Source organism: Rousettus aegyptiacus, unplaced genomic scaffold (assembly GCF_014176215.1).
Source record: "Rousettus aegyptiacus isolate mRouAeg1 unplaced genomic scaffold, mRouAeg1.p scaffold_m13_p_3, whole genome shotgun sequence".
In the NCBI taxonomy this organism is placed as follows: domain Eukaryota; kingdom Metazoa; phylum Chordata; class Mammalia; order Chiroptera; family Pteropodidae; genus Rousettus; species Rousettus aegyptiacus.
Window position 1 is genome coordinate 16,820,783 of NW_023416306.1, and position 24,639 is coordinate 16,845,421.

Below are 24,639 nucleotides of genomic sequence, written 5' to 3' on the forward strand. Positions count from 1 at the left end.
AACTGGAGCAAAACATTTCAGAGAATATAAGGATACAAAAAAAGTAACTGCAGCTGAGTGGGCGGAGAGACTCGAGGGTCTCCTTGAAGCCTTTACTAGATAGAGGGGGTGAAAATGCATTCAACGCAAATGGGAACAGTGTGCTCAGCTCAGAGGCTGGAAGCAGACATGAATGGGAGCCGTGATGCAAGAGAAGTCTAATTTGAGAAACTCTTCTCGTGGATTCTAGTCTTAGAAGGAGAACTTGGAGCTCTTACAGTTTTGGCCATGACGGAGCAACTTGTATAGGACTAGCCTTCCTCCAAATTCAACTGGAAAGCTGGACAAAATTCTTGAAACAACAGTTTTCAGATCCTGAACAGGAGGAAGTGCAGGACTGCGATTCATGAAAGACCTGTCGTGAGCCCCGTGACCACTCTGTCTGGAGAGACTTTCTGGACCATGGCACAGAGGCGAAGGCCAAGGGAAGCAGAGCACTCTGACTCAACTGAGGAGACAGTGATCAGAGTTCAGGGCTTCTGAGGTGGCTAGAATTCACAGGACAGAACAACAAAGATGAAAGAACCAGGCAAAAAAAGAACTCCAGAAATGTGCATAGGGGACCCATGAAGTCTTTGGCTGAATGACGAGCTGATATGTGCAGGCGAAGCCTCTGCAAAGCCTGGTGACCAACAGGGGCTGTGAACTGAGTAAGGGGTCAGAGGTTACACAAAGGGCATTTGAGCTCCTATCTGCCATCCAAGAGAGACCCAGCTGAATACCTTGGGCATGACCCAGAGAAGCAATGCCTTGGAAGGATTATTCTAACCCTAGAATAAAGATAACGGTGGTCCCCTTTATCCATAGGGGATACGTTCCAAGACTCTCGGTGGATGCCTAAAACCGTGGATAGTACCAAATCCTAGATACACTATGTTTTTTCCTCTGCACACATATCTATGATAAAGTTTAATTTATAAATTAGATGTGCTAAGAGAGTAACAATAACTAATTATGAAAAAGAACAATTATAACAATATAGTGTAATAAAAGTTAAATGGCTTTAGGGCCATTATTAAGCAAAATAAGGTTTACTTGCACACAAGCACTGTGATACTGCGACAATCAATCTGATAACTGAGACAGTTTTTAAATGACTAAGGGGTAGGTAGTCATATAGCATGGATATGCTGGACAAAGAGATGATTCACGTTCCAGGAGGAATGGAGCAGGATGGTATGAGATTTCATCAAACTACTCAAAACAGTGCACAATTTAAAACTTATAAATTATTTCTGGAATCTTCCATTTAATATTTTTGAACCATAGTTGACCACAGGTAACTAAAACCACAGAAAGCAAAACTGTAGATAAGGAGAGACTACTGTACTCCAGACTTGCCCTAACACAGCTTAAAAACAAGATCCAGAGAGACTTAAAAACAGGACTTTGAAGTATCAAGCTAATCTGTAAGTAAAATAACTATCTGCCAGAACGAAATTTAACACTTCAAAAGAAGATAACAAAATCCAGACACTCAACAACATTGCATCCATAATGTATAGCACAAAATAAAAATGTACTCATCAGGTGAAGCAAAAAACAAAACAAAACAAAACAACAGTAATAGTCCAGAGGGGGAAAAACAGTCAATAGAAACATACAGAAATGACAGAGATAATGGAATTTGCAGACAAGGACCTTAAAGCAATTATTATAAATATGCTCAAAGATTTAAAGGATAATATGAACATAATGAAGAAAGAATGAAAAAAGGAACCAAGTGGTAATTACAAACATGAAAAATATAACAGCTGAAATAAAAAATTCACTTTAGAATCTCTCTAATAAAACAAATAGACACTGTAGAAGAAAAGATCAGTGAACTTGAGGACTGGGTACTTGAAACTATCCAAATTGAAGCACAGAAGGAAAACAAGGATTAAACACTGAACAGAGCTTTAACTGATCTGTAAACACCATCAAACAACCTAACATATAAATAAATAAAGTCAAAACAAGAGATGGAAGAGAAACTAGAAAAAATATTTATAAAAATATTAAATGGAAAAATTTCAAATTTAGTGAAAAATATAAACCTATTGATCCAAGAAGCTCGGTGGATCCCAAACAGGATAAACCCAAAGAAAATTACACATTACACATCCATAACCAAATTACTAAAACCCAGTAATACGGAGATATGTAAAATCATCCAGAGAAAGAAGATACATTAAATATAGAATAACAACCAGAATGATCTGACTTCAGATCAGAAACAACATAAGCGAGAAGACAAAGAATGACCTTTTTTAAAGTGCTGAAAAAAAGATTTTTCTCAATCTAGAATTTCATTATCTAGAAAATATATCCTTCAAAAGAAAAGGTGAGATAAAAACATCTTCAGTTAAGAGAATCTTTTACCAACAGACCTAAAATATAAGAAATGTTAACAGAAGTTTTTCAGGGGATAAAGGAAAATGATAATTGAGGGAATTCAGATTTATACAAAGTAAAGAAAATGATAAATACATGAGTAAATATATAAAGTATTTTCTTATTTGTTAATTACTTTAACAAATAATTGAATGTTTAAAGTAAAATAAATAATTGTTGGGTTTATAATTTATTTGGGCTTATATGTATAAGAACAGCACAAAGGGCAGAAGGGAAGTAAATGGAAGTATACTGTTAAAAGGTTCTCATATTATGTGTGATGTATTACGATATAAATTCAGGATAGACTACAATACATTAAAGATGTATATTATAAACCACAGAGTAACCACTAAAGAAAGAAGTATAGCTAGAAAGCTAACAGGAAAGTTTTAAAATTCTTGATTAATATTAAAGAAGGCAAAAAAAAAAAAAGAACAATGAACAATAAGAAGAAATGGGGTAAATAGAAATACAACAAGATGATAAAACTTAGATCCAAGCATATTAATAAATTATATTAAATGTAAATGGATTAAATACTTCATTTAAAAAGCAGAGATTGCCAGACCGGATAAAGGGGTGAGAACCAACTATAAATATGCACTTCGAATATAAAGGCATACATAGATTAAAAGAAAAGGGTGAAAAGATATATACCATGCAAACAATAATCCTTAGAAAGCTGTAATAACTACATTAATATCAGATAAAGTAGATTTCGGGACGATAGATATTACTGGAGATAAAGAAGGGCATTGCACAATTTAAGAGAGTCAATTCATCAAGACATAACGATCCTAAGTGCGTGTATCTAAAAACAAAGTTTCAAAATACATGAATCAAAACCTAACAGAACTGAAGGGAGGAACAGTGCGCCTATAATTAAAGTTGTGGATTTTTAACATGTCTCTCTCAATATAAACCTGAAGTTTGCATTACCAGTCAATCCCACCTACTTGACACTCCACTCAGAATATTCTTTCTAACACATTCTATGAGGCCAGCATTACTCTGATATCCAAATTATATAAGAACGTTACATGAAAAGATAAGTACACTGCTGATTGAAACGTAACATCGCATAACAGCTTTAAAAAATAATTTGTTTCTTAAAACTTAAATCCAGTCATTCCATTCCCAGATATTTACCCAAGAGAAATAAAAGCATTTGTTCATATAAAGACATGTACTGGAATGTTCACTGCAACTTTATTTGTATTAGCTCCAAATCAGAACAACCCAATTGTCCATGCATAAGGAACTAAAGAAAATGGTGGTTTCTATACAATATGTCCTTGAATACTGTCATTCATTCAATGTTGTTTCATTATGATGTTGATGAGATGCAGGAGGAACTTAACTCTTGTTTATATCAATTGGCCTATGGTAAAATTGGTTTTGCTATGCATCATTTTGCTTAGTCACAGAACCTATTAACAATGTTAAGTGAGGACTTACTGTATCTAGACAATGGAACACTACTACCCATCAATTAAAAGGAATGAAGTGCTAATACACGCAAACATGAATGAATCTTAGAACAATTACGGCAAGTGAAAAAAGTCAGATCCCCTCATATACACAATAAAAGAGTACATGCTATAAGATCTCATGGATGTAATATTCTAGAAAATGGTAACTAATCTGTAATAATAAGAAGCAGACCAGTGCTTGCCTAAGGCTGAGGAAGTGGTAAGCAAAGATTTATAAAAGGTTGCAAGGAAACTTCTGGGAGTGATGGATATGTTCATTACCTTGATTGCAATGACGGTTTCATGGCTGCCTACATAGGTCAAAACTGATCAAACTGAACACTTTAAATACAGGCCCTTTACTGTATGACAATACACCTCAATAAAGGTGTTTTAAAAACTTCACCAGACATATTTCCTTGATTATGACCATCATTAACAAACCATTGATTGAATATGGGGCACTCTGCTAATCCTAGGACTGCAGTTCTCGGTCCCTGAAAGATCAGTTTAGGGAATATTAAAACCAGGTAAAATTCTGGGAAATTTCAGATAGAAATGATCAGAAAACATGTTCTTGAAAGCAAATTAAATTTACAAACTACTCTAGGTCTTAAACTAATTTGGATACCTAGTCAAGAAAAAGAAGCTTCAAAGAAAGAAGTCATTCTTCTAATAAAGAAGAGGCATTCCGAGATTGTAACCTTCTTCAGTTCATGTCACAGTTTGACTTTCTGATAGTCTTAATTCATTTTAATAAAGTATAGGCAGAATGACTTATTTTAAAAAAGCAATCCATGTAATTCGCCACATTATCAGAATAAAAAATCACAGAATCATCTCAACAGATGTAGGAACAACAGGTAACACCAATTTGATGGTAAACTAGTAAACCTTTTCAGTAAACTAGGAAGAGAAGGTAAATTCTTCAACTGACAAAGGGTATCTATGAAAACCTACTGCAGCTAACATTATACTTAATGATGAAAATCACAATACCTAATGATGAAAAACTGAACCCTATGACAGGGAACAAGGCAGAGATAACCACTTCTTTCTTCTATTTAAGTATTGGAGGGTCCTAACCAGTACATAAAGAAAAAAATTAATAGAAAGAATACATATTGGAAAGAAAGAAATAAAACTGTCTTTATTAGCAGATGACATCAGTATATACAAGGAAAATCCCAAGAATCTAAAAAAAAAAAAAAATTATTAGAACTAATACAAGTTATTTTAGCAAAGTTGTAGGTTACAAATTCAATAGTGAAAAGTCAACTGTGTTTGCATGTACTACCAACAATGATTAAAAACACACACACACAAAAATCACAGTAATGTCAAAAAATATAAAATACTCGGAGGTAATTTAATGAAATATGTGCAAGACCTCGACTCTGAAAAGTACAAACTACTGCTGACAGAAATTAAAAGACTTAAATACCTGGAGAGAGATACTATGTTCATGGATTGGAAGTCTCAGTATTATGATGTCTGTTCTCCCCAAATCGGTCTATAGATGCAGTGTAATCCTAAATAAAATCCCAGTTAGATATTTTTGTAGAAACTGACAAAAATACTAACATTTATCAGGAAAAGTGAAGTTCCTAAAATAGACAAATATGCTTTAAAAAGGATGTTGAAAAACTGAGAGTACCTGATTTAAGACCTACTATAAAACTCCAGCAAATAAGACCATGTTGGCATAGCAGAGACAAATAAATCAATGGAACAGAAATAAACTCACTTATACATTCAATTGATTTTCGACAAAGGTCCCAATGCAATGTAATGGGGAAAAGGCAATCCTTTCAACAAATCATGTTGGAACAACTGGGTATCTGTTCGGAATGAAATCAATCTCAACTCATGCCTATCATCATTTACAAATATTAAGGTGAAATGGACCACAGACCGACACGCAAAAGCTAAAATTACAAAGCTTCTAAAAGATAATAAAGGAGAATATCATCACCATCTTGAGGTAGGTTAAGGATATTCTGGTTAGGATCCAGAAAGCACTAACCACAGAAAATAATAATAAATCAGTCTTCACCAAAATGAAAAACAACTGCTCATCAAAAGAAAAGATACTGTATGAAAATCAACAGGCATAACAAAGATTAGGAGAAAATATTCACTGATAAAGGCGCTGATCTAGTATAAAAAACTCCTGTAACTTAATAATAAAAAGACAAACAACCCAACCAAAAAACAGGCAAAAGACTTAGTTTCCAAAGTAAAATATACAAATGGCCAATAAACAAATGAAAGTGCTCAACATTATTAGTCATCAGAAAAATACAAATTAACAACATAAATACCACTGCACACTCCTCATAACAACTAGAATTAAAGAGCTTATTGCCACCAAATGTTGGCAAGAATATAGAATTAGTTACCGATGAGAGTGTAATATGCTAATCATTTTGGAAAATGGTTAGTGAGTTCTTAAAAGTTAAACATACTCTCCCTTATGACTTAACAATTCTATTCCTTATTATTAGGCAAAAGAAATGATCATGTCTGTCCACAAAAGGCCTCGTACAAGCATTTTCATAGCAGCTTTCAATAATAGCCTAAAACTGGAAACAACTCAAATTAACAAGCAAAGGGCTAAACAAACCAGTATTTTTTTTCACACAATGGAATATTGCTCAGCAGTAAAAATGAATGAACAACTGATATATTTAACAACATGTATAAACTTAAAAATATTTTTGAGTGAAAGCAGCCAGACACAAAAGAGTATATATTATGACTCCATTCATAATATCTTCTGCAGTCGGTCTAGGTCCCTATGGATAGTCTCACCAGACTCAGCGTTTTTTCAAGGCCTGGACCTGGGTACCACCTGAAGTTGTCAAGTCCGGCCCCTAATTCCATGCAGAACCCATGGACACACAAACCTCTAGAGCTGAAGGTGATCCAAAGGCCACTGGAGGGGCTATTGGTCAACCTTGGTGGATCAGTCATCTGTAGGATCTTCCCTAAATCTCTCATGCTGTATTTTAAACACAGATGATCCTAGAGTCATCAGACTTGAGTGAGTAATAGAAGAGAGATTTATTCAACCAACAGATGCAAAAGACAGAGAGAGTCCGTAACAGAGATAAAAAGAAAATGAGAAATAGAAACAGCAGACAGCTCTTCAGGAAAGAAGCACCTGGACATTAAGGAAGAAATCAGGGTGCAAGCAGTGCACCCCCTCCATGCTGTCCCATCTGACACGTGATGCAGGACAGCTTCATGGTTACGAGGATGGGCCTGGAGCTCACCTGCCAAGGTCCAAAGCCAAGCTCCCCCTCTAATTAACTCCATGGCTTTACTCCACTAGTTCCAGAAAGCCAGCAGGGGGAAGAGGAGAAGCAGCACTGAAGCCATTCGCCAAAGGCCGAAGCGATGGTTGCATGCTGGCCTTGCGACCAACGCCTAAGTGCATTCTGGGTAGTATTCCCTCTGGGCATCAGGGCAGGTGCCCAGGTGCCCACACAGAGCTGCCAGTCCTGGCCCATGGAAAGAAGGATCCCCAGAGGGGTCGAGGCCATGGAGCTCAAGGCCAGCCACAGCCCTGACGACTCGCACCAGTATCATTAGTGAGTCAAATGGATGGGTAGTGTCCACCGAAAGGAAGCTCACAGGACCCAGCAGACATGCTGGTAGAAACTGGATAATCGATACATCCCCAGCCTGGGTGGCCGGGTTGGTTTCTCTAGTTCGGCCACCAGGGACGCCTGCCTGAGGATCTCTTCATGCTGGGGATGCCTAGAATCCAGACCCTTGGGTTGGAAAACCTCAAGAGCTTCACAGATGGGAAACCTGAGCCCAGAGAAGGGAAATGACAGACACGAGGTCATGCGGCAGTCAGAGGCTAAGCAGGACGAGACTCCTAGCTCGGTTACCAACCTCAGGATGGAAGCTCTCACGGGTATTCTGTCCAGCAGGGAGGACTCTCTGGGGAAGCTGCCTGTACCGTCCCTTAAGCTCTGTACACCTCTCCCTGCCCATCCGAATGCCCTTGGAGGGGCCATCTGCCTGTGCTATCTTCAGGGATCCAGAGGGTCACGGGCCTCCCAGACCATAAGAGGCAGCTTAAACCCCTGCTGACCTTGTGTAACCCTTCCCTGTCTCTGGACCTAAGTCTTCCCATCCAGAGACTGTGGAGTGGGATCTGCACAGCTCTGCCCTGAGAAACAAAAGCAAGGACAAGTCCCGCATCCATTCCAAAGCATCCTGCCCTGCAGCACTGGGTAAGCCCCACCCATCAGGATTTTGCCTGAGGATGGAGGGCCTCCTAGCTCACACAGCTGAAGTTCTAAGGATGGAGCCCCCTCCAACATCCAGAAGGGAAAATGGGAAATAAATATCAAGAGAACAAAAGGCCAGAATGTCCCTGTGAAAAGGGCCCTTAGAACCTTTCCCATTCTGGTCAGGGGAAGAAGGAGACATTGGGGGCCAGAAACAGGACAGGGTCTGTCCGAGGTCACATTTAAGTCTACGACCCTCCTGGGATTAACACCCAGGGCTCTGAGTCCCAGCTTAGCATTCCCTCTAGCTTCTTATCCTTTTCCACTACCAAGGGCAAAGAGGGAACTGTCCTGTCTAGTTGGCCTTCCCCTAGCCTGTGTTAGGCCCAGCATGGGTTCAGACTGAGGCTGTATCACATGGCACCAGCTTTGGGACAAAAGGGGACTTAGGAACCACATGATTTGGAGGACTTAGAGAAGTTGGGACAGAGCCACTTAAGGACTTAGACGAGAAGTGGCCACGCTCCAAGTCTACCAAGGGAGGACTCAGGCTTTCTTGGCTTAAAGGTAGGGCTGTCTCAGCTAATCCAGCTACTGGAGTAAGGTAGCCCCATGTCACACCTGACCACCTAGAGAAGGGCCCAAAACCAAGCTCACCTTTGCTTCCACACTCCCTTGGCAAAGCCCCAGAGTGGGACTGGCCCACCCCTCCCCCAACAACAAAAGGTACTCACTGATGGGGGCATGTAAGGCCACGTGCTCCTGGTAGGGCGTGTAGTACTTGTACTGCTTTCCGCAGAACTCACAGGTGTAATTGCCGGTTTCTGTCCGAGAAGAAGAGGCAAGTGTGGGAACAGGCGCCTGGCTCCAATCCAGCAGCAGCAGCGTGCCCCCTCCCCTAAAACTCCTCGTTCCGGGACCATCAACTAGAATCAGGAGCCCATCTGCATCGACTACCTGGGTTCAAATCTCAGCTCTGCTATTTTGAGCTGCGTGACCTTGGGCAAATCTCTTAACCTCTCTGTGCCTCAGTTTTCCTATCTGTAAAATGGGGGTAACAATAGGACCACCTTCTAGGATTGCTGCGAGGATTAAATTTATACTTTAAGTGCTTAGAACAGTACCTGGCACACTCTGTTCTCCTTCATTGCTCCGCCCCCAAGCCCCGGTGCTCAGGAAATGTGTGGTGACCTGAGCTGACCTCCAGTGCCAACCTCTAGCAGCCCCTTTGAAAGTCCTGTCCTCTGCAATGGCCATATTTGGGTCCCCTCATGTCTACATCTTCCCTGCCCGCAAGCAACCCCCGCCCCGCCCCCCACAGAAGAGGTCACTTCTTCCTCTCAGGTCCCACCAGACTTTGTCTTTACCTCTCTTTTGGGTCTGCCTAACTTCTTTCTTCTTAAAAATTTCTGATGTAATATTGTTCACTGGGGGAAAATTATAAAATACTGATAAATACAAAATTAAAAAAAAAAAAGAGAAATTTCAATCATCTGTAATCCCCAAAGAGCAGCCGCTACCCCTTGGGTAGACCGTGCACCTTGCCACTTGCCCCAGACCCCACCCCTCACTCCCATCTCGTCTGGGGCTTGCTTCTCACTGACATCATCTGTCTGGCTCCTGAGGGCCTTGAATTAGCAGCCCTGATCTATATCTTCTTTGTAACCTGGTGCATTCAATCAACAATACTTTGTGGACATCTTGCTTAATCAATAAAGTTCGATCTCTACTGCATTTATTGGCTGCACGGTTCCCACTGGACTCTAGAATTTGCTGAGCCAGTCTCCTATACCAGGGAACATTTAGATTGTTTAAAAAAATTTATATATATAAATGCTGTGATGCACATCCTTATAGAAATTTTTGTGCATTTGCTCATTCTTTTTGCACATCATTGCAAAATAAAGATTATCGTGCATAATCTTTGCATGTTATTTTCGCAGGATAAATTAAGCAATTTTAAAGCTTCTGATAACCACGGCACCAGGTATTATCAAAAAGTTGGTCCAATTTTTATCTCGATCACAGAGATGTGAAAACGACTGTTTCCATACACTATAGCCAGCATTAAGTATTACTGCCTTCTTAAATTGTGATTGATATGGGGAACTGTATCGCACTGCTGGGTTTATTTTCCACTTCTTTGACTTGTATGGAAATTGACTATTTTTCATGTTTAATTAACTGTAGTTTTTCTTTTGTGACTTTCCCATTTGTGTTTATAGCCATCGTTCCTATAGGTATATTTACCCTTTTTAAATCATTTTGTCCTATAGTAAGTATTTTTTTCCTTCAAATTGGCTGCTTCTTCTGCTTATGGCTTTTCTCTCAATATAGAAGCTTTAAAATTTTTTCGTAGTTAAATAATTTTTGTAACTAATTCATGAACACTGAAAAAGATCTATTTGCTATTTGTAGTCTTCAAAGTTGTTAGGTCAACTGTATTAATTATATTATTCAAACTCTATCCCTATATAATTATTTGTCTTTGCTCTGTCAAAGACTAAACGTGATAAACCCTTCCATTTCACTGTCGTTTTAAGTTTATTTTGTATATTTGGATACAACGTTGCCTGGTGCATATGGGCTCAAGAAATCAAAATCTTCACTGTTAACTGTACCCTTTATTAACATTACCCTATTTTCTAACACAGTAACTTCTCAAATTGTGGCCTCTGGGCCAGCAGCATCGGGAACCTGGGAACCTGTCAGAAGTGCAAATTCTCAGGACCTGCCCAGGACACACCCAAAAGAAAAATTCTAGGGATGGGATCCAGCAACCTGAGTTTAAATAGGCCCCCTAGAAAATTCTGATGCACGGGGAAGGTGAAGAACCACTGCTTTAACATTTAATTATACAGTTCGTCTGGCATTACTGTTATTAATTCTTGGTAATTACTTTGTCAGATCCTTCTTCCTACTTGTTTGCATATGCCTAAAGACATTTCCCTGAGTTTTCCTGTACTTTCATTCGTTACACAGACACTGTGCTAAAAATAAGTGCCAGCACAAAATAGTGAGCAAAAAGACTCACGGTTCCTGCCTTCGAGGAACTTAGTCTGGAAAAGAACCCAGAAAAATCGAGTGATCAAATAACCACAAAAATGTAAAACTGCAACCATGATGGGTGCTCTTAAGGAGACATTTACTATGCTATGAAAATTCTAATAGGGAATTCAATTTCGTTAAGGAAGCAGCGAAGAGTTTCCTGAGAAAGAGAAGAGGAAAAGATAAGGAATTAACTTGGTGTACCTGTAATAACGCATTATTAATTGAATTATTTTAAATTAACCTGAGAATCTTTGTCTTCTAATAAAGGAGGACACATCGTTTGCTTTTATTACTATAATTGACTTGGCTTTACTTGTTTCATGATTTTTTTTTTTACTCCCATGCTCTACCCTTTCTGGTTTATTTCCTTAGTTTTCAATTGCTTCATATATGAACTCTCTTCCTTGCCTTTCCATTATTCTCCAATATTCAGTTATTTTCCAACATTCTTCATTATTTTAAATAATGCTGTATTTCTCTAATTGTTATAATCAAGCAGGAAATATTTTAATGACTACTACTATTGAGAAGGGAAGTTTAACTAACATCTAGAGAGACTGTTACAACGCAGATGCTGGGCGCCACCCCAGAAGTTCTGATTACATAGGTGTGGCATGGACCTACGAATTTCTATTTCTAAGCAGCTACTATAGATGCGGACGATGCTGGTCTGGGGACCACACCGGGACCGGTTTAACCGCCTTTACTGTATCCTTCACCTATTCCTTCCTTCTTGTGTTTTAAAATTCAATTTTAATATTTCAGAGTAATCTTTGCCTTTTGCATACAATTTTATAATCAGATGTGCAACATTTAAAACTTACTATCAGTTCACCTGGCTTTAGTATTCACAAGTACTCTTGTACTGTGAATTAATTCTTTATAATTGAGCCCTTAAATGTGTTCTACCACTCAGTGCATTGGAATATAACTTCAAATAATTCCTTAAAGATGAGAACATAGGCGATATAGTATGTTTTTGGGCCCTGGATTTTTTCTTTTCATATAAATTACCATTTGTCTCAACATAAAATTCTTAGATTACAACTTTTTCCCTTGAAAACTCTTTCACGACCTTTGTCATTTAGTATTACTGAGAAGTCTGAGAGATCTCCATCGTGGATTAATTTGTAAATAACTTGTTTTACATTTCTAGATGGCTATATAAGTTTGTTCTTTATAATTTTAAAAAGTCTCTGTATATTGACTCCACCTGACTTATGACGAGCCCTTAAATCTGCACACGTAAGTCTTCCTTTAGCTGAGCAAATTTTTCTTCTGTTGTATCTTTGCAGTATTGCTTCAGCTCCACGGGCACACCACCACCGAGTATCTGACACTGGCTCCCAGGGCTCCACATGTACCATGTTTTCCTATTATCTTCATCTGTTCAAAGTTGTCCTTCACATCGTTAATTCTGTTTCTGCAGATCAACGCTGCTCTTTGCTATCTACAATGGAGGTTTTAGTTCTGTCATATTTTCAGCTTCTCTGCGGCTCTTTCTCATCTCAGTCCTCTCTCTTTGCCTTTTCATCTTATCCTGTTGCTTTTTTTTTTACCATAAAACTCCAGGCCCCTTTTTCACAGGGGTCATCATCCTGTGAACTCAGCTGTACCCCTCCCAAATTCAGATGTTGATGCCTTCCAATGTGATGGTATTTGACCCAAAAGTGATCTCACTGGAGCTCAAACGTGCTGGCACCCTGATCTCAGACTTCCGGCCTCCAGAACTGAGAGAAAATAGAATTCTGTTGTTTCAGCCACCCATCTGGTATTTTTTAAAGGCAGCCTGAGGGGACTAAGATAGGTCGTATTTTCTTATAATCCATTGTGGTTGTCAAGCAGAATTTTCTTCTAGATTTTGCAGTAGATCATTTGCAGAGGTATTCTCTTCCTTTGGGTCTCCTAAAGACTCTTATCATGTTATGTGGAATTTCATAGTGCTGATGTTTTATTTTTATTTATTTTTATTTTACAAGTTATTCTTCCTCATAAAAATCAAGTAACCTAAAAATGCGTCCAGAGTTTTAATCTGTTTCAATAGACATGAATGAACTGCCCTCAATCTTCCCATTATCGTAGTGGACCATTACCATCGTAGTGATTCTCAGATCTGCAGCTGGTGAGCAAGCTGACACACACAGGGCTCCTTAGGCCAACTCTGTCCTTCAAGGAGGATTCTTTTGCTCTGTCATGGTTTCGGCTCCCTCCTCTGAAAATACCCAGTTCTCTAATTTGCTCAGCTGATGTGGATGTGGAAGGTGTACCTCCCAGCATGCACTGTTGCCAAGTTTTTTCCCTCTTACTGGTCCTACAGAGTACTACTTGCAGCAATTCGTCCTTTCAAGTGCACCATGCCACTACTGGCTCCCCTTATTCTACACCTCGTCATTTTTAGGGTTCTGTAGCATTGACCTGCTAACAAGAAGTGACAGAACCCCAAGAAGCAGCATTCTTATCTCATGAGGCAGCTCTTGAATGGTGACACGGGAAAATGTCACACTATTCTGTCAACCTCAGCGTCACTCTGGGAGCATGCGAGAAGCCAAACTCCATTTGGTTTTCTCAATGTGATGTCAAATGAAATAATTCCTCCCAGGACCTAGCATCGTTTGTCTGTGGGGCTTAGTTACTGATATACGGGACAAGTTTCATCTTGTTCTGCACCTTTCTGGGTAATTAACAGGTACCACTTATTTAAGCTTTTTGTGTAAGTGTCAAGGACTAATAGCTTTACAAATATAATCTCATCTAATCTCCAGGACAATCCTGAGGTGAGTTTTATTGTCATCATCCCATTTCAGAATTAAGGAAACAGTAGACTAGAGAATTTGCAGGACGTAACGCAGGGATTAAGTGGAGCGCCGGGATTCATGTTTGGGATGGCTCTAAAGCTCTCATTCTCAATTATCTCTTAATGACAACACTCATTTGTAACACCCTGAATACGAACCAGGGGCTGGCTAGACACTTGATGCATTCACTCTGTAGAACAGACCTTCTTGCCCCCAACTTATAGATGAGTCAAAGGACACCCAGAGGGAGTAAGTAGCTAGTAAAATGGTGATGCCAGCGTTCAAACCAGGGCCTGTCTGATTCCAAAGCCTATTTCCGTAATTATGATGTCGGAGATAGAAGGGCACTGCTATGCTGGGCTGTTGGAACAGAGTTAAGTAGGGGTCCTTGGATCCTGCTGCCCTGTCCTGTATCTGTCCACAAATGTCTGTTATGGAACATGTCTGATTCACATCTGGTTTTCCCCAAGGTCTACCTTCTAATAGTTTTTGTGTTGAGGATTTCGTCATGTTCACCTTCAAGATTGTTTTAATGCTACTGTTTATTGAATGTTTACTATGCATGTAACAAGCACTGTGCGGACCAGTTTACAGATATTATCACGGCTGCAGTTTTCTGAGTGCTTTAAGAGTAAACAGACAGCAGAGGATCATCCCCTACGAGGAAAGAGGAAGACGACACATTCGGGGGACCCAGGTGACACCTTCCAAGCTCCATCTGAGGAGCACCTCTGGTTTCACTGCCGCAGCTCCCCCGATTTCCCTTCCTCAGATTTCCACATCCATTCGTTCAGTGTTTGTGTGTCTGTCTTTGCAAGCTGCCTTAATCGTTACTGTGATGAGGCAGAGTCAATACAGGCCTTGTCTTACTGGGTAGTAAGACAGGCATGGGAAGTAAAGACAGAAATAAGCAAGTACGTAAATTTATGAAGGGCTGGACCAGATGCATCTCATCTGTGAGCACGCCCCCCGCCCCTCACCCCTCACCCACCACTTTGCAGCAGCCAAAGTGTTCTTCCGAAATGCAAATCGGATCAAGTATCTTCCCCATTTAGGAAACTCTCCAGCTCATCGCCCTCAGGATGCAGTCTAAAGCCTTTGTCTGGCATTCCAGGCTCTCTGAGACCTGAATTCAGAACCAATTTGCCTTTTAATCCCCAGAACAAGTGCTGGGACACAGGGGCTCATTCCCCACCTTGGTCCCCATGTGGAACCCTCCTGGATTCCAAGGCTGGTCACGTACCCCCTGGCACCCAAAGTGAGGTACAAGGAGGCCAGTGGCTCACCGGCCAGCGACACTGATGCAGGATGAGCAATGTCACCCTTCGAGCGGCGGAACTCACCCTGCTGCCCTCAGACAGCCTCGTGCCCGTGGCTATGCTCTAACTATTGCTTACTGACCTACGCGCCCGCCCCCACCAAGTGCATTACCCAAAGGCAGGGCCACACCTGTGTTGCTCACTGCTGTGTCCCCACAACACTCAATATAAGCTGCTGAAAACAGGCAGGTCCTGTGTGTGGCTCCTGCCCTCAGGGGTTTACTGGGACAAGACGTGTCTGCACATGGCTCCCCTGGACAGCTTCACTGGCTGCTAAACCTCTTCAGATGACAACAACAACAATAATTTTCCGAGCACCTACTATGTACCAGGCACTGTGCTAATTAACAGGCGATTTACATCCATGATCTCATTTAATCCCCCAACAAACCCGCGGGGAAAAGTCATCCTCATGCCATACGTGAGGAGCCGAGGCTCAGGACGGCTAACAGACTGCCAGGGCACCAAGCATGTGCTATTGTCATTGCCTTGACCTGATTCACACTGCCTTGACCTTGACCCTATGTTGTCCTGCTGCTTCTCAAAAGCTAAAGTCCTAACAAGACTGATCCACTGTCGGGTGGGCAAAGTGAGGTACAAAGAGGCCAGCGGCTCACCGGCCAGCGACGCTGATGCGGGAGGAGCGGTGCCACTCTTCGAGCGGCAGAATTCGCCTTGCTGCCCTTAGACAGCCCCCACCAGTCCCCCAACCCAGCCCTTGCCCCAGGGAGAGGCCCGCATACTTGGCCCGATTTTCTGGAATGGTTCCGGGGGTTCCTCCTTCACCTCTTCAGTGGCCACGACACCTTGGTCGAAGGGGTCTGCAGGAGAACACATGGCCCTTAGCACTCCGGTAACCAGGTCTCGGGAACCCAGCCGGGGGACAGGGGAGGTGAGCAGCCAGCGAGCACTTACCTGCCCGATTCTCGGGGGCCCCTTCCACACTAAACACTGCGCCCGGGCGGGAGGCAGCAGCAGCAGAAGGAAAAGAAGCAAACAGGAGCCCTGTTAGTCCCTGCCCGCAGCTGCCTCTGCCCACTGCTCCCAGCCTCTGTCCAAGCGAGCTTGCCTTTGGGGCCGACGAGAGCTGTCCTGCCAGCACCGATGACCCAGAAAACCAGGGCCCGAGGAGGGTGCATCCCGACCAGGACATAGCCTGAGTGAGCCTCCATTCCTTCCCCTCCCACAGCATGAGCCCACCCCTGGGGCAGGTGTATGCTGTCTGCCCTGTTTCTGCCACACCGGAGGGGCTGGGGCAGGAGAAAAACGAGAAATCGGGAGGACAGAGGTGAGAGGAGGGATGAGCCAGCAGCAGTAAGTGGTGGGCCTGGCTGTCAGAGCTTAAGACAGGCCTAGGAAGTGGGGCTGGAGAAGGAGCCCCCAAGATCCGTCCCAGGTCCAAGACCCTATTTCTAGGATTCTTAAGAGTCTAAAAACAAATTACCTAAATTTATTGTTCTAATTTCTAACTCTACAATCTAAGATGCTAAAATGCCATCGTTCGTTTTTTAAAAACTGGTTTAATTTCACCAGAGTATGTGAATACTCAATATAAAATTGTGTAATGAATCGATATGAAATTGTGGGTATTCAACTGATAATTCTGATCCACAAAACCAGCAATTTCACATGGGTTACCCTAATTAGAAGTATATATGGAATATGATGGGGACCTTTACTCCCCCAGGACCCTCAGGGATTGGTCATTCCCATCGTGGTCTGGTTGCTAATGACCTTCCGCTGGGTGGGGCTGATAAGCAGCCCGGGGTTGGAGGGTCTCTTTACGTGACTCCACTCCCAAGGAGTGAGGGGCCTGACTCACCATCCACTGCATGCAAGTCTCGGTGCTCTTGGAAACAGCTGTAGTATTTGTACTTCTTCCCGCAGATGTCACACGTGTACCTGAAATTGTCTGTGGGGGATGGAAAGACACACGTGGTTACCAGGGCTTCGGTAGCTTGGGGTAGAGTTTTTGGGGCCAGCTCATCTGCCTCGAGAACAAAAGAAAGGACTAGCCCAGAATGGCCCCAACTGGTGACCCCATGGAGAATCAGTTCTTGGGCTGTTAAGAGTCCTCTACACAAGGAGACCAGGGAGCCCTGAAGTGACTTTCAGATCAACCCCCAATCCTATGCTGTGTGAGATGAGCCCCTAAGGGCCTGGCCCCACCTCCCTTCGTGAAGTTACACGACATTAACGATCACTGTAGCTACCACTCCCTGGTGCTGGGTGTGCAAGGTGCCAGGCCAGGCGCTTCCCCTGCACTTCTTCCATCAGTCCTTGCAACTGCGGGAGGAATAAGGACTTAATTCACACCCAGGGAAACTGAGGATCAGAAGGGACCTGCCCCAAGCCCCACAGCTGGGAGGGCCCACGGCAGGCAGCTTTGGAAATGGTTCACAATGACCCTGGCCCCGTGGCATTCACACTTTGTGCAATCCCTTCCCCTGGAGGCTGAGCTGCTTCTAAAGTCATGGGATGCAATAAAGTCATGGGATGTCATTTCTGAGATTAGGTCACAAAAGACCATGACTTTCATCTTGCTCATACCATCTCGATCTTGCTAGCTGCCATGTGTAAGCCACGTGGCAGCCTCCAGTGAACAGCCAGTGGGGAACTGAAACTCTTAGTCCAAGAGCTTGAGAAGGACCCATTCATCCTGCTAACTACCACATGAGTGATTGTGGAAGCAGCTCTTGCCCTGGCTGAGCCTTAAAATGAGGTCACAGCCCGGCTGACACCTTGACTACAGCCTCTAGGGAGACCCAGAGACAGGGAACCCGGTGAAGCCACATCCAGATTCTGACCACGGAAACAGTGAAATAATCACTGTTTGTTGCTTTCGGTCTTTAAGTTTTAAGGAAACGTGTTACATGGCAATAGATAATGAATACAGGGCCTGAGTTTGGATGATCCCCTAGGTCTATCCAAAGTCTGAAGCTAGACTCACACAGTACATTACCCTCGCCACACCAGCAACACACTAACATCTGTGCTAGCACAAACCTCATGCGTGCATTGCTTGGGCTGATGCAGAGATGGCCCTGCCACCTCATCCTCCTGAGGATGCCCAGCACCAGGAGACTGGGCGACTTGCTCAGGCTGCACAGTGGGGCAGGAAACAGCCAGAATTCAATCACTTAACTTCAAGTCATGGCTGAGTCAGGGCACATGGCCCTTCTCTGTCTGGATAACCCACCCTCTCTACTCCCAGGCTAGGGTACCAGCCCTCTGGTCCCTCCCTCTTCTGCTCCTCAGACCCAAATACAGGATCCATGATAGAAGTCTGATGAGACCCCTCCATCCCAAGGTGGCATGCAAAGCCAGGCAATTCTGCGGGAAGGTTTCGGGCCCCCCTATGGAGCTGAACTTGGACACAAATGACATTAGCCATCTCCCTGCCTCAGCCCCTAACTCTTCCACCATACCTGCAGTCTCTGAAAGTGCCTTGGCAGATGCCAGGGCCACGGAGACTGTCTGGTCACTGAGTGAGGCACACACAGCCTTAGCACATGCAGACACGCTGAGGGTGTGGGGGTCGGGCTAGGTGCAGGTGTGCCACCACCCTACCAGGCCCTATTGTTGCGCCTGACCCAGCCATGGAGTGAGTGGTGGGGAGGAGGGGCCTGGTCTTGCCCTGCTGGCTAGTGCCAACCCCACCTCAGGATTCAGCTTCCCTTCCCCGCCCTCTTAATTTGAGGGGAGGGGCACGTAGCAGATGAGCTGACTCCTGGGGCCTCTCCCAGACTGGTGGTTCCAGGATTCCAAGCCTGGCTCAGGCTTCATCCTTTTCCATGGCTGGCAATCCAGGTTAGACAACAACCTCCCCCATCCTGTCTCATCCGGACCATAATCTTTTCTTGGTGCTGGACACCTGGGGAACAGAGGTGGAGAAGTTCAGGCCACCTGGTTCCAGACAGGGCTCTGCTCCTAAAATTCCTCACCCGTACTGCCCAGTGCCGGTCACCCTCCACGCTGCCCACCCACTCGCCCTGTCTCTGCCCACACAGCTTCTCCTACCAGCCAGGCCACAGCTATCTCCTCCAATAAAACGTGACCCCCAGTTTCTGTCATCTAGAAGTGCCATCACCCTGCTCTGTCGAACACCGCACCCCCTACCCCCCTCTCTTCAACATGGATGGCAACCACAATGCTGGACTGACCAAACGCAGGAGGGGCCAGGACAGGAACACTATCTCCAAAGAGAAAAAACGCAAAATGGTTTTTTTTTTTTTTTTGTCAGTGAAACCACGGTTCTGGAACCCCACGAGAGCTCAGTGTCTCCGAGAACGCCACCACTAATCTGTCTGAGGAGCAGGCTCTGGAGTCAGGCTCAAACCCAAGCCTACTGCTTACAAGTGTGACTGACATCAGACACAGTCCTTAACCTCTGCCCCGCAGTTTCATCTGTAAAATGGGAACGGTGGTCCTTCATCTCCCAGAGTTGTAATACCTAAAGGAGCACAATGCCTGACATACAATAAATGCTTGGTAAATGTTAGCTGACATTACTGTTTTGCAAAGGGAATCGAGGTGACAGTAGCGAGAGAACTGGACGTGGAGTTAATCTTTTATTTTCTTAGTTGAGAGATGGGTAAGTGAATAGATGCCTCTATGTATAACTGCACGATTTTCCTAACAAATAGATGAGAAATTCCCGAATTAAAGGCATGAGACCTGGTTTCTACGTCCACTTCCACCCCTAACAAGTCGTATGACTTCTCTCTGGGACTCAGTTTCCTCATCTGCAAAATGAGTAGGCCGGACTTGCTATTCTCAAGGAGACCTGTTAGGTTCCAGGACTCCATAGCCAGGATTCGGAAACGAGGCTAAGGTGTGAAGACCCCAATCCTTCTGAGCTGGCACTGCTGGCCTGGGTCAGGGCAGGGGTGGAGGACTGGGAATAAAATAACGCATATTGGCCATGGGGAGAAAATTCCACAGGGAGGACAGAAAACGTGATGGAAGGACTAAAAATACCACTGGCTGGAGAGTCTTGAACCACCAGCAAGCCTCCGGGAACAACGGAAGCAAGACAGAGCACGACGCATCATTGAGGGGCTGCTGGAGAGGCCGGGGGCCCAGAATACCCAAGGAAGGAAAGATAAACAAGGAAGTTCTTTAAATGGGCGGCTTACCACAGGCAGACCATGGAAGCTAGAAGAGAAGGGAGCTATTGAGGTAGAAGGAGCCGGGGCCAGGCCAGGGCAAGGTGGGGACTGGGGAGAAGGGGCAGGCTTTTTCGCCTCCTGCCAGCCTTGGGCCCTCCACAGGTGTCAACCAATAGGAGCCTCAGAGTCTCCTCTAGAAAACGGAGGAGTAGCCTCAGACCCCTGTGACTCTCACATGGTTTAAGAATCCAAACAGAGAGAGAGGAAGGAAAAGTGCCTTGGAAGAAATGCTGTTAGGATCCAGCCCATTTAAGGTCTTGTGTTAGCCCCGGGCACCTCTGTGAAACGCTTTAGTTTGGATTTGGGGAGGGGTCCTGTTTAATTATATTTTAAGAACCTTTTTAAGGTGGTATAACAAACATGTAGAAACACTAGTGACAATCTGTGGCCTGCCACTATCTGTTTTGGTAAGAAAGACATTTCCATCTCTCTCTAGCTGTGTTCGTGCTTCATGGCAGAGTGAACAGTTGTGACAGAAATGTCTGGCTTGCGACATCTAACATGGATACTCGACGGCCCCCAACGAAAAAGTCTGCTGACCCCTGATACAGAAAGGGTACAAATCCTAAGCACTCAGCCTGTTCAATTTTTGTAAACCAAAAACACCTGTGTCACCAACATCCAGCTTGAATATCAGAACCTAGAAGCCCCTTCCCAAAGGTGACCAGGATTCTGACTCCTCCAGCATGCATTAGTGTCTCCTATTACACAGATCTTAGAGGAGGCACTTCCTTTGCTAACAGTCTCTGTGGGTAATCCACGGTGCTGGGTGCAGCCCGAGGCCTTTCCGTCTCACTGCTGTCCTGTGGTCCTCCGTGTGAACACGCCATAACTTATGCCTTCAGCTGGCACTGGGAACTGAGGTGGTTTCTAGATTGGGTTGTTACAAACAGTGCTGCTAAGAACATTCCAGTTCACGTCTTTTGGTGGACATGGGCACACATTTCTGTTGGGGACACACCTGGGAAGGGAGCTGCTGGGTTCTAGAACTCAGGTTTGTTGGGTCTGGGGGAGGTTCTACCCCAGCCTATACCCATCCGGCTGGCCCGTGGGTTTAGAACTGGAGAGGAGGCAAGCAGGGCCTATGAGTGGCAAAGCAGAACACTGTCCCCAGCTGTCAAGACCCGGCACGCCGCAGGCTCTGGGATACCTCACCCCAGCAACTGGTGCCCATGGGTGCTCATGAGACAACTCTCTGAAGGTGGAGTTCCCAAACACTGCCTATGGAGCCCCAGACCCATGAGTGGGGGTTAAAACACAGAGGAAACCGCAGACGCTGGACCCCTCTTGGAGAAGCACATGCTTCTGTACCAATGAAGGGCCCTGAGAAGTCTACAGTGAAAACATGCCCACTGTGGCAGAACTCAAGGTCTCCCCATGTTATGTCACCTGAGAACCTTCAACAACAGATCACCTAAGAGCTCCCCCAGGATGAGTGTGTCACAGAACACGCTTCTGGAAAAGCTGCTCTGAAGTACTGTCACAATTTCCTACGAACCCTTGGGCCCCAAAGCCTGGACCACAGCAACGTGTGTCCCAGAGGCCACGTGATGCGCTCGTAGGGGTGACGGATAAAAGTGTCTCCACCTTCCACCCCTGGCCCTCTCGGCCCCCCGAAGCCCACGAGGAGGGGAAAATACTCACTGCCTTGGGAGGCTCCCTCTCCTGAGGTGGCTTCAGTGTCTGTAACAGAGAGAGAAAGAGAATGAGAAGGTACTGAGTACACGGAACCAAGGGCAGGGCTGGTGCCAAAGAATGAGAGAGGGGCAGCCAGTGGCCAGGGGACCCAGGACCATGTGCCCAGGGACACTCTCTCCCCCCACCCAGATGCAGGGAACTGGCCTTCGTCCTTCCCCGTGGCCCCCACTGTCAGTCAGGCCCTGACCCGGCATCCTTCCTCCCGACCTGCCAGGGTCAGGGTGGGTTAGGACCAAACTCTCCTGTCCCCACAGCCCCTCCCCCCATGCCCTCATGTTCAAAATGAAGACAGTCACCCTGCCCTCCTCACTCTAGGGCTGTCACAGGAGCACACAAGATGACACATGAGCACCTTCCCTGCAGGGGTCAATGACACTGAGCAGCACTGAAGCATCCTGGGAGGAAGTAGGCCTATGCAGAACAGGCAGGGGATACTGGCAGCCTAAGTCTGGTGGCATGTCCGGCTGTCCCTGACCCCTGTGTGCTCTCCCAAGTAGAAAAGGCTTCTCCTCTCCTCCTCAGTCCCCCTCCCACTGTAGAAAGAAGGAGAAGACTGAGGCTCTGAGGGCCTCTGAGATCACCCACGAGGGGCCCAGGTGGAGAGACTGGCGGAGAACGTGGAGGCCTGGCCCCTGAACTCTGCCCTCGGGATGCAGTGCTCACCTCGGTGTGCCCGCACGTGGGTCTGGAAACAGTTGTAATACTTGTACTTCTTGCCACAGATTCCACACTCATAGGACCCTAGAAAACAGGAAAGGGACCAGTCAGCCAGCATCCAATGCACGTAGCCACAAGGCCCTAGGACCCGCTGTGATGCCTCCAGGGACTGCAAACTCTGTGTCAAGGAGGCAAGGCCCTTCCAACGGCTGTCTTGTCCCCAGCAAGCAAAGAGGCAGCAAGCACCAGAGGAAATAGAGCTGAAATTGAAGTCAGGAAGCCTAGGTCTAGTACCAGGTTTGCCTCAACTTTCTGAATGACCTTGGACGAGCCACTTGACAACTCTGAGCCTGTTTCCATATCCATAAAACGGAAAAGGTAATTTCCTTAGGTAACTCATACTTGTTCCTTGAGGAAAAAGGAGATAGATGTAAACGTGTTCTTTCGCAATAAGGAATAAACTGCATCCATGTGAGGAAATCATCACTTGAGTGCATTAGAGTAATTTCTAGCTACCGTTCCTCCTTGCCAGGATGGGACAGAAGTTAAGAGGGGCAGGTTTCGAATCAGACACCTCTGGGTCCCTGTTCCTGTTCTGCCACTTACCAGCAAGCAGCGTGACTGTGGTGATTTCTTTAGGTGTACGGAAGCCTCAGTCTGCTCATCTGTAAAATGGGGCTAAAAAGTACCTGCATCACGGGGTGGCCTTACACTGCCGCAGGAAGTGCCCAGGCCTACTACAGATGTGCCTGACAAGGACAGCACCGCCCCCGTCTGCTGAGGTGCTGCCCTGTTCCCTCAGGTGTGCGGACACCAACATGGTGTAAACACCTGCCCCGGCCCTCTGCCGGGCCCTCAGGTAGACTGAAACAGCCGAGTTCCCACTGGGCATTTCCGACAGGTCTCAGGTGGAGCCCAACATGCAGAGCACGGGGCAAAGGCCCACAGCAGGAAGCCAAGCAGAGCCCACGAGGGGCCTCAGGAGGAGAGGCCCTGCCCGCCCCTCACATAAGCCTGACACCGCCTGGGCCCAGGCCCGTCCTTCCTAACAGAATGGCCAGGGAGCCAGCACAAATACAGAGGTCCTGGCTCTACTCCAGGCTCAATGTGCTAATGGGGCTAGAGGCCTACGAATCTGCCTTTTTGAAAGGGTCCTCAGGGGATTCTGATGCCCAGCAACCAGGTCTGAGAACCACTGGCTTCGATGGAGTCTCAGCTCTACCACTTGCAGGCTGGGCCTCAGTTTCCTCCCACTCCTGCTGCCTTTGGTCTCGCCTGGGGGCAGAGACCCGTTTACCAAGGGTGAATTCCAGGTACTGGATTAAGGCAGAAGAACAAACAGGACTAAGATTCCTACACCCCATGACCGAGGTCAGGGTTAATGAGATACAACACTGAAGTCAGCTGGCATACAGGTGGCATTGCCACCTTTCGACTGTGGGTCACTCGAGGGAACACTGCCATCCTGACACCAGTGTGCAGCCTAGCAGTCTGTGACCCAGCGATTTCATATGTGTCTTGTCTCACAGGGAAGGTTATAAATACATGGAGGGCAAAGATCAGATTGTGGATTTCTGTGCCTTTAGTCCTGTGATTGGCACACAGCAGGGGTTCAATAAATTCATGGTGTCCTGCTGTGCTATTCATCTGTCACTGAGTAATGATGACCCAATTATCCCAGTCTGGTACAGTGGGATGCTAAAGGGCTTTCTCAGGGACTCTCGGCTGAGACGGTCCCTATCCCAGCTGCCTGATTCCCAGCCCAGCACACTTGCTCACTCCGCTGGGTTCCCCAACTACCTTTCCGTCCT

The 24,639-nt window shown here is 45.0% G+C and overlaps 1 protein-coding gene across 18 annotated transcripts in view; it reads right to left on the reverse strand.

Annotated features, from left to right (window-relative positions):
- The window catches only part of ZNF618 (zinc finger protein 618), a 163,747-nt gene that overhangs the window by 23,616 nt on the left and 115,492 nt on the right, over window positions 1-24,639 (reverse strand). For 11 of the 18 annotated variants that reach the window (XM_036218248.1, XM_016126265.2, XM_016126263.2 and 8 more), the window contains exons 4-10: window positions 22,835-22,912; window positions 22,118-22,156; window positions 17,125-17,214; window positions 16,218-16,253; window positions 16,046-16,123; window positions 9,505-9,564; window positions 8,872-8,961 (exon numbers count right to left, since the gene is read on the reverse strand). In XM_036218248.1, the coding sequence (XP_036074141.1) occupies window positions 8,872-8,961; window positions 9,505-9,564; window positions 16,046-16,123; window positions 16,218-16,253; window positions 17,125-17,214; window positions 22,118-22,156; window positions 22,835-22,912 (471 nt within the window). The remainder of the gene's footprint in view (window positions 1-8,871; window positions 8,962-9,504; window positions 9,565-16,045; window positions 16,124-16,217; window positions 16,254-17,124; window positions 17,215-22,117; window positions 22,157-22,834; window positions 22,913-24,639) is intronic. The other 7 variants (XM_036218249.1, XM_016126267.2, XM_016126266.2 and 4 more) reach the window with 3 other exon arrangements.